The 10,635-nt window shown below is 40.7% G+C and overlaps 1 protein-coding gene across 1 annotated transcript; it reads right to left on the bottom strand.

Moving 5' to 3' along the window:
- On the bottom strand, window positions 1-10,613 carry TAT (tyrosine aminotransferase). The gene is made up of 12 exons (XM_058708832.1): window positions 10,482-10,613; window positions 9,646-9,892; window positions 9,389-9,493; window positions 7,069-7,136; window positions 5,811-5,969; window positions 5,472-5,610; window positions 4,844-4,896; window positions 3,898-4,050; window positions 3,148-3,276; window positions 2,724-2,807; window positions 2,049-2,147; window positions 1-1,193 (listed from the first exon to the last, which is right to left on the bottom strand). The coding sequence occupies exons 2-12, from the start codon at window positions 9,878-9,880 to the stop codon at window positions 1,053-1,055; spliced, it is 1,365 nt and encodes a 454-aa protein (XP_058564815.1). The 5' UTR covers window positions 9,881-9,892; window positions 10,482-10,613; the 3' UTR covers window positions 1-1,052.
- Between the last annotated feature and the right edge of the window lie 22 nt (window positions 10,614-10,635).

Genomic DNA, 10,635 nt, shown 5'->3' with positions numbered 1-10,635 from the left:
TACTTAGTAAAATTTATTTTTTAAAAAAAGAAGAAAAACAATAATTTATGCCCTTGGCAAAATAAAGGATCTTGTCAATATAAATGTTTCTTAGAAAACATATGAAAAGATAATATAATATACATATCAATAAATCATTATCAACCTTACAGCAAAAGCAATGATTCCATAACAATGATAAATGAGAATATTTCTGGCCCTTACACCACAGTATTTCTGGAAGGTCCGATGATTCCTCCTTTTTTTTTTTTAAATACAGATGTGCCCTCATTTTAAGAAACCCTGATGCACACATATCTAAATTTAGAAAGTCCATTGATTACCTTTACAATCAACAATTCTGATTGGTTGATTGATTGATTGATTGATATAATCTCTGAACCCAATGTGGGGCTTGAACTCATGACCCCAAGATCAAGAGTCACATGCTCTATCAACTGAGCCAGACAGGCACCCCATAAGATCAACAGTTCTTAAAAAAAAATCAACGAAAATGTTTCTGTAAGGGATCTTTCAAATTAGCAAACTTTCCTAATGTGTTTAGAAAATAATTAACCAATATATGTGTCCCCAACTTCTTTCATTATAGTTCTATTGCATAAAGCGAGGTATACCTGAAGTGAAGCAGTAACAGAATTAGGCCTCAGACCTGACTGGAGAGAGTGTATTCTTATTTATAGTATGAGGAAATGGTTGGGGCACAAATTCTCTCAATCTTTTGTTTCTCTTATCATGAGCTTTTAGTTTTCTTGTCTCTGGTGCTTTCTGGTAAATTTTGTTCACCTAGTATTCTCAATAAAAAAGGAGGAAGTCATATAGGAGGGGGCAGATTAATGAATGAGTGAGTCACTCCAGCAGAGCAGAGTGAGGACAATCTGGGATTCAGAGTGTGTATGTGGACATAGCTGGGGGAAAGCAGGAGCGATTCTGAACGCTTGACATGCTTTTGAGGCCCCTCTCCCAGTAGGGGCACCTGATTCCCCTTGAGGAACAGCAAGGCCCAGTCCAGCCTTCCCCGGATGGGACACATACTCAAGAAAATGGACTTGGGCCTATTTGTCACACTCCTCCTGGCTCCCTTCAGCACAGTGATAGTGCAGCTCGCAGAACTCCTGGATCCGGCTACAGGCCTCCAGCATCATCACTGTGGGGACTGTGATCACCACTCGGAAGAAATTCGGGTACTCAAAGCACTGCAAAAATAAGAGCCTGTTATTCTCATAGCAATTGAATCTGGTACTAAACCACCCTACGATGGCCAGGGTCCTAATCAGCAAGAAGCAGTGATGTCATTTACTCAGAGCTATCAGTTGACTCAGTTCCTCTGTGAAAGGTGAAATAAAATGGGGTCGCTTATGTCAAGGGGTTTTAAAATGGACCCAGAAGGCCATTAAGGAGATGGATCTTATGCACCTCTTCACCCATGAAACCATGAACTTTTGAACTGGGCCAAACCACCAATCTCACAAGGACTCAGCCAGAGTCTTGAGACTTGCTACAGTGAGACTTTGTTTAGTGATAGCCTTAGTAACCAATTACATTCAGCCAAGATTAGTTTTCTGCCACCAATCAATCAAAATTCTTTATAAATAGCATGTACAAGCATTCCTTTTTGTCTTTAAAAACACTTGACTTTTGTTCTGGGGGGTGGAAGGACACTATTTGGGTCACTGCCCAGATCTGTGTTCCCCAAATTGCAATTCTGAGACACCGAATAAATGTTTTTGTTTTATTTTAGCTCCGCTTCTTTTCTTGGTTGACACCATCATTGGGGTGCTAAGTCTAGAAACAATTCATCTTAAAAGGGACTTGTGGGACAAGCCTGTTTCCCCTCACTTAAAATGTTCAGCCACAACGTTTCTTCCCGGTATGGATGGGATAATGATGAGGGAGAAACAAATTTTAAATAGACGTCATGAAACACATCAGTTTGAATCTTATCAAATGAGAATACACTTTGTTGAGGGGAAAAAAAGGCAGGCTAAAGACCAACTCAACCCGAGGCTCTAGAAACTGTTGGGAATGTCCTGAGAGACATGAACACTCACCGTTGCTGGGAGGCAGTGGACTGACTGCTCAGCAACTAACCGCTCTGTGAACTCCACATCATTCTCAAATTCTGGGAAATGTTCCATCTCAATGCCAACCTATACCAATTACAGGGAGAGGCAAACTTATCAGGAGGGAAAACAGGCCAACTCCCCATGTCAGAAACTAACATAGGGACTGCTCTAAAAAATATCTTGGAACTCTACTACTGATAACTAAGAGTTCTAACACTTAGGAGCCCATGGAATTTTTCATAGGAAAGACAGGATGTCTTTATATTAATATTTTAGTTTATTGAAGCATTCCTTCCTGGATGTTGATAAGTGAAAGCTGGAAATAGAATGTCAGTGTTTCTCTAAAAAGGCAACATTAACATTGTGAGCCGGGCAATTGTTGACTGCATGGAACTATCCCACCAATTACAAGATACTAGTGTCTCCAGTCCACAAAATGCCAATGCCCCAAGTTATTCTGGAAACAGGGGCACCTGGGTGGCTCAGTCGGGCAAGTGTCGACCTTGGCTCAGGTCAAGATCTCAGAGTGACCTGAACAGACATTCAGAACAAGGCGATTCCTAAACTAACAGGCCCGGAGGCTTAGCTGGTTGTCTTTGTGAGTCCTGCAGACCAGCTTCTGCTTGCCTTACAGAAAATGCCTGCCACCTACATACTTACCATGAGGTACATGGCCCCAGAAGGGCGGACTGGCCGGAGTCCAGGGATGGCAGCTAGTGCGTCATAGCAAAGATCAACGTTGGACTACAAGAGGAGGCAGAAAGATGTCAAGAATCAAAATATAAGTGAAAGAAAAGCACGTCATTAAAAGTAGAGCCCACACTGGAGGCAGGGAACCTAAGTTTGCTCTGCTGGCATCAAGGGCACAGGAAGTAGGCGAGAAAAAAATCCTATCACTTTTGGCCAGGAGCAGAGTGAGTGCCAGGAATGAGAGACATGGAAGGGTGGATAGTTACACTGATGCCATCTCCTGATTTGGAGGCCCCATAATGGCACACCGCTCCAGAAACGAGGACATGTTATTCCTAACTCCACTGGCGGCATTTCCTCACTCCCAAAGTAAAAGGCTACGGGCTGCCCTTACCTTCAAGAAGCTCAGAGTGTTGTGGTAGAAGTCCTGAGGGGTGCGATGTAGGATGCTTTTCAGAGCTCCCTGGACAATGGTGCAGGGTCCCAGGATCCGCTGACTCAGTTTCACCAACCCATCTCGGATCTAAACCCCCCCCCCAACCCGCAAACATATTATTTAGCCTTCCTTAAGCATTCCAGTTTTGGGGATTCTGGTTCTGGCTATTCTTTCCATCAGGTTTGTAGTCTCTGGAGAAGTGATGGTGCGTGCCTACTGGCACTCTTAGATCAGACCACTGGGGTTTGTAGCCCAGCTCTGTCACGCACATGCTGCGTGACTCAGCAAATTGTACAATGTCTCAGTGCTTCAGTTTTCTCAACCGTAAAAAGGAGATAATACTATGGCCTCCTAGAGTTGCTGGGAGGATTACAGTAAAATAATGTATATCAAGTGCTGGCATATTGTAAGCCTGCAAACAAAATCAGGTATCATTATAGCTATTGTTTCCTTATTTGTGGTCCTAAAATTAGAAGCAGATGGAACTTCTTCATAGAACCAGGTACAAGAAAACTGAGTTTTGGAGAGGAATAACTAAGTACCGTCTTTACCCAGCATCTTTTGGCACCCAGAACTACAGGGCCAAGAAGAAAGAAGAAAAAACAACACTAAAACAACAAAAAAATCACCACCCAACCACTGTGCATGCAAATTAAATACACATATATATCCTAAATTAGACATACTGTGTCACCTCATTGCTCTTACCTCATTGCCAAAAATGTCTCTTCGGTCATGGATGAGGATCCAGCCCAACCTCCAGCCAGGAACCAGCCAACGCTTGGCCAGCCCTCCACAGGACAGGATGGGGACGTTGCTGCTGAGGGTGGCCAGAGGCTCAAATTTGGAACCCGAAAACACCTGAGGAGAAGAGATCCTTGCAGTTGTCTTCTGGCTTACTTTCCTCCAAATCCCATGCCTTCCAGTCTTTACCTTGTATAACTAGGAACAGGGCCTTGGATTTATGCGCTCATCCTACCCTAAAGCATAACTGGGAGCCTAGGAGGCTTCAAAGGAGACTATACAGAGACATATAACCTGACATCTGGTCTGGATTAAAGGAAGCCTACGATGAGGATACTGATCCTGGCCCAGGAATAGATACAACTCAACAAAGCTTGCTCTGGGGAATGAATGCTTGTTGGAATTAGACATTTAAAAATATAATAGGGGTCCACAACCCTTTACCTGAGATTCTTGGGCCCATATTTGTTGCAGAATGTAGGATTGTTTGGATTTTTGAGAAGTTTACCTGGATCATATATTATGTAACACCCCCAAAGCAGTGTGGGACGGCACTCCTAATCAAGCACATTAACATTTCTTTCCCTTTCCTTACATTCTTGACAAATATATATATACATATATAAGTGAGATACATAGAAAATCTACAAATATCTTTACATCAAGTCAAGCCAGGTTTTTCCACCAAAGGAATTTCAAAAATCTTCAGATTTTTATAGCTTTTTGGACTTCAGAAAACTGGCTAAGAGATTGTAGAATCTATATGTACTTTTAAGAGTGCAGGGATACTGATATGCTGTACTGAAATGATTAGGAATTACTTCTGGTGTTTTTGATGCCACCTTTAAAGGTCCCATGAAGTAATTTGGAATTGAGATTATTGTAGTGATAGATCCTGCCCAAGACTTACCATGTCTCCATAGATCTCATCAGCTAAGATGGGGACACACTGCCTTGCAGCCACTAAAAATAAGAAAAACAGGCTGAAATCATTGTTGTTGTTGTTGTTGTTGTTGTTGTTAAGTAGGCTTCATGCCCAGTATGGAGCTCAACATGGGGCTTGAACCCACGACTCTGAGATCAAGACGTGAGCTGAGATCAAGAGTCGAATGCTTAACCAACTGAGCCATCCAGGGGCCCCCAGGCTGAAATCCTTTTTAATGTGAATTGCCTTAGCAATTAATATTCACCTGGACTTATTATATTTTGCATTTCATATTTATGTGTTTTGTTTTCCAATTTAAGAACTATAAATTCTTATACTCTTCCAGGATACAGAGGCTAAATATACCATTTAATTAACCAGATATTTCAAACCTGCTCTTCCACATATTGGAATAGTGAAGAGGCAAGTGCTGCCTTTTTCTCCTTGTAGGTGAGGTCTACTGCTCCAGGGGCACACTATTCATTGGAGACCCCAGTAGAGCTCCCCCACCCCCATCCTCAGCTCGGAACTAACCCTCTTCTCATTCCAGGAAAACAGCTCAAGGATCCTATCCCCATATCTTCTCCTGTCAAATGAAGTCTGATGGACTTACCAGCCAGAATTTTCTGGAGATGACTTTTACTATACACTGACCCACAGGGGTTTGATGGATTATTAACAATGAGACAAGCTGTCTTTTCATCAATTAGAGATTCCAGTTGTTTCAAGTCAATTTCCCAAGACTTTTCTGGCTGGGGAGGAAGAAAGGGTGAGACTAAGATGGTTCTGAAAACTTGAGGGGGAATATTCACTTAACAGTATATTCTAAATAATAAAATGTGTTTGTGGCCTCCACCACCCACTTCCAAATCTTTCTGTGCTAAGACAATTATCATATATTTTTACAAAGCCATAATTCAACACTGGGGTCTAAAATTAAAAAGTTGTTTACCAATAAATTGTAGAGTTTGACCTCAATTCCCATTGATTCAGCCAAAGTCCTATAAAGAGAGAAACCGGGTCTTGGAACTAGGATGTTTTGTCCTGGGTTGGCCAACACAGCTAAACAAAGTTCAATAGCCTGACTGCAGCCACTAGTCAGAATGACATCCTGTGAAGAAATAAAAGGTACATTTTGTTAGGGGTTCCAACAGCAGTGGGAGAAAAGACATTGTCAGATAGGTGAGTGGGGAGCAATAATAAACTTACTTTTACAAGCTCTAAGTAAAGTAGTAAGGACTGTACTAAGCCAAAATTGGAGAAAAATGCTTATATATGTCCATATCTAAATGTTGAAAATATTGACCACTTAAAAGAAGTAAATCACTTTAACAAGTAAATGTCAGCTATGACTCAGCAGACTTCCATGAGAGATCATTATGACCTTGGACTTTTTCACTTGGTTATTTGTTTACCTTCGACCAGAAATTTGAAGCCTGATTCTTCTCTGAAATACAGACTGAGGGCACCTCTTATGTTAAGAAATATCAACACACACAGTAGACGACAGAGGGAGAGTGGCATTTAAACTTGTGGCCCTGCCATCGATTGAATATTCCATAGTACCTCAATCTTCCCATCTGAGTGAGCTTTTTTTTTTTTTAATGTTTATTCGTTTTTGAGAGATAGAGACAGAGGGTGAACGGGAGAGGACAGAGAGAGAGAAAGAGAGAGAGAAAATCTGAAGTAGGCTTCAGGCTCTGAGTTGTCTGCACAGAACCTGACAAGGGGCTTGAACTCATGAACCATGAGATCACAACCTGAGCCAAAGTTGGATGCTTAACCAAATGAGCCACCCAGGAGCCCCCCCATCTGAGTGGGGAAGTGAATGATGGAAGCTACAAATTTAAGAAAGAAATTTAAGAAAGATCTTATTGGTAAAATAAAAAATGTTACTTTTTTGGTGTTATGAATTATTGTTTTTTAAAGTTCTTTTGCAGAGAATCAAATGTAGGGGAACCTCTGAATCCTTTGAGCCTCAAGACAGAACACCACATAAATTATATTCAACATTATCATCATACTCTAATGGCATTAAATATACTCAGGGATTAAGTGGCCTCACTCTATGAGAAGTTCTCAAATTACTAAAGGGAAATTCTTCATGCCTTTTGTTTCCCGAAACTGTTATTCCTTGTGGAACAGAGACAAGGAAAATGGTATAGTTTGCCCAGTATTACTTCAGAGCTGTTACCTTGGTTAAGCCCTACCTTAGCTTCCAGGGGTGCCTCGGGCCGGTGGTAATAAGAAGCAATATCCTCACGACTGGATAAGTAGCCTGAAAGAGCCGGAAGGAAGAAGCTGAAAGTTTGCATCTGGCAACTGACCACTATGCCCTAGAATCAAAAGGACCTCAGGCTAACTCCTGCCCCTGCTTAGAGCACAAACTGTTCAGTTTAGCTCTCAGCCACTATAGATAAAGGAGTTATGTGTTACAATTTTATAATAATCTCACATGTGTAAATAATAACAAGGAGAACTTTCCAAAGTATAAAATACTCTGCACCATCTTGATTACTATGATTATGTTTTATTTTTCATAAAAAACAATATTTAGATTTTTCCTAAATCCCTTCCAGGACTATATATTTTGAAGAGTTGTAATCAATGCATGTAATACATTGGGTCCCTTTTAAGTTTTTTACATTATATCATATACCTATTAGTGGTTTTGCACAAGTTTTTCTTTTAAATTCAATTCTTATACAATATTTCCAAATGTTGGCTTACAAGTTTGACGTAGGGACAGCATCATGCAAATTGGTTTGCGAAATTGTTTTTAAGAAGACTCCATTCAATTATAAAGTCCAGATACAATATTTCATAATGTTCCACTTAACAGTTAGAGATAAATGTCTTGAAGTTATATAAATCAGCACTTCCTTAATTACTAATAAGGAAGAGAATTTTCCTAGATAAATGTTATGGCCTGTATTTCCTTTGGCATGAAATGTTCATATTGTTTGAATATTTGTGAAGTGGAGAACTGTTTTTGGTTTTTCAGGTTGAATCTGTTCCCTAATACTTTGGGTATAAAAGTTATAAACTTGTTTTATAATCTAATTTTTGGTCTTCTTTTGTTGATTTTTGTTGTATGAAACTTTATAAAACATAAACAATCAACCTAAAAATTACGTCCCTCAGGCTCTTTGAAGTGTTTTTAAAATTCTATTTTAGCACAAAACTGGATTTGCATCCTACATTAGAAATATGTCACTATATCTTGTCATTTGCAGCAACATGGATGGACCTAGGGGGTATCATGCCAGGTGAGATAAGTTAGACTGAGAAAGACACATTCCATATGATTTCACTCATTGTGGAATCTAAAAAACCAGCAAACAAATGAACAAAGAAAAAAAGCAGAATCAGAACTATAAATACAGAGAACAAACTGATGCCTTCCAGAGGGAAGGGGCTAGGAAGATGGGCAAAATGGGTGAAGGCGAGAGGGAGATACAGCTTCCGGTTATAGAATGAGTAGGTCATGAGAATAAAAGGCGCAGCATAGGGAATACAGTCAATGGTACTGTACTAATGTTGTATGGTGACAGACGGCAGCTACCCTTGGGGTGAGCAAACATAACGTACAGAGATGTTGAACCACTGTCTACACTTGAAACTAATGTAACATTGTGTATCAACTATATTCAAATAAAACAATATAAATAAGTTTTAAAAAGGAAAATAATATGTTGCTAGGTACATATGGAGACTGGGGGGGTGTGTGTGCAACATTGAAACAAAGTCAAAGGGTCACTTATTTTATCAGACATTTAATGTGGAAATGGTTAGTAGATGGAGACAGTTAAACCTAAATAAGAATAGGGATGGGCAAAAAGGGGTAAAGGGGCCAACCGTATGGTGATGAGCAGTAACCAGACTTGTGGTGATCACTTTGCAGCGTATACAGTTGTATTATACAGCTGTACACCTGAAACTCCTACTGTAAAAACATCTCAATAAGAATAACTTCTTTCTGTCAGAAATAACCTCTTCTTCAATGGGACAGCCCATTCTTTGTATTCTACTTCATTTTTATCTCTTTATTTAAGCTGAAACAGTTATAAATGCAGTTGAATGTAATCAGAACATTCAACCACACGGTGATATTTGACCATAGTTAAAATAAGGGTTGAATGTGTAGAGAAAAAGAAATGAAGCCAAGAAGCTATCTACATAGTGCAAATAAGTAAATTAATGTAGGACCTAGAGGCTAAGTAAACAGGCACCTGCAAAATCCAAGGCCTTCATATGAAAATTAGCAATGTTGGTTGAGAAATAAGTACGTGAACAGAACAAAAGAGGCAGAGCCAGTGGGCCAGAGGAAGCCAGGAAAGGAGCTGAACCCTGCTGGCTGTGTTCAAGCATTCTGAGATCCTCGTCCCCAAATCCAAATGGCTATTTTATCTTAGCCTCTCCTTAGGATCTATGAATCAGGGAAGCAAAGAGAACTGCTGGAAACTTACTCCTAATAGAAAAGTACTAACAATTTGGACGCCACCAGACAGAGTCTCAGGAGAAGCTTACCAATGGAGGGGGCATAGCCATTATACTTTCCCGAGTCTAGAGCATCTTTCATTGCTTGGGTGACTTCAGGGTCTGTAGGCAGGTTTCCAAACACAGTAGGGTCCCCTTTTCATGGAAGAGAAAAAAAGAGCCCCAAGAGGTTACTCTTCCATGCCCAGTGCTCAGACTCCCTCTCTACTCCCATCTTCTCCAAGCAGTTGTGAGGATGGGGCTAACAGCGATGAGATCTGCCCCTCACCTGAGAGTCCCCAACTCACCAATTGACAGAGCAATCATGGTTTTGTTTGGATTAGGCTTCACCTTCATGCTGTCCACAATGGCCCGGATGGGATTGAAAGTTTTGTTGGACATGTCTGAGGGCCTCACGGACCATCTGGCCTTCCTGCCTTTGATTTTTCCCGGCACGGAGCTTCTCCCACCAAGGTTGACGTGCACATCCAGAACTGAGGGAAGGTTGCTGTTGCTGTTCATCTGAATCACATATGGGTCCATCACTAGTAAAGCCTATGGGGAAAAGGAGGTCCTTGTGACACTAAGAACAGAGCAGCATCTTGGCGGCCTATATTTGAACCTAAACATAAGCGTGATTTTGTTAGATGTCTTTCCAAACTGCTTTGTTTGGCCACATTTTTCAGGCTTTGCGAATAAGGGGAGTTTTAAGACTTTTTGCTGAGATGGAATATAAAGCAAGAACCCATTTTATAATGTTAGCAAAGACCATGCACTGAATACTTATCTACTGTGAGACTACATGCAACCATAATGTCATTGAAAGTTTAACTGCTCTCAGTGAGACTGAGGGGAACTGACATGAAAATCATGAAACAAAGCATATCTATGTGTTGCCTCTTTTCCATGCAAAGCCTATCCAAGTGTCTCCCTAATGCTTCAATAGACTGTCTTGCCCTCTGCAAGAACCAGGAAGGACCATTCCACACTGTTAGAAATTTAGTGTTAATATTTTGTCATTAGTAAAAATAAAGCCCTATCCACGAGCACCTTAGTATCCTGTAGAAAAAAGAAGTCAATACACCATAAAGAAGAAAGCACACATCCCAATTACCACCACATTAGCTGAGGCTTGAGATTTTACCTTCCAACTACAGGAGAAACTGCCCTCCCAGTAGCCAAACCTGGAAGCTCTTAGTCCTTCTTTGACAGGTCACAGTGACAATGGCCTCAGATGCAATTCTTAACTCCTGAAATAGTTTGCACAAATGGGCGTTGGGCCTGGAACTTTCCTGCTA

The sequence above is a fragment of the Neofelis nebulosa genome, chromosome 17 (genome assembly GCF_028018385.1).
Source record: "Neofelis nebulosa isolate mNeoNeb1 chromosome 17, mNeoNeb1.pri, whole genome shotgun sequence".
NCBI lineage: Eukaryota > Metazoa > Chordata > Mammalia > Carnivora > Felidae > Neofelis > Neofelis nebulosa.
This window is presented reverse-complemented; position numbering and strand designations above follow the sequence as displayed.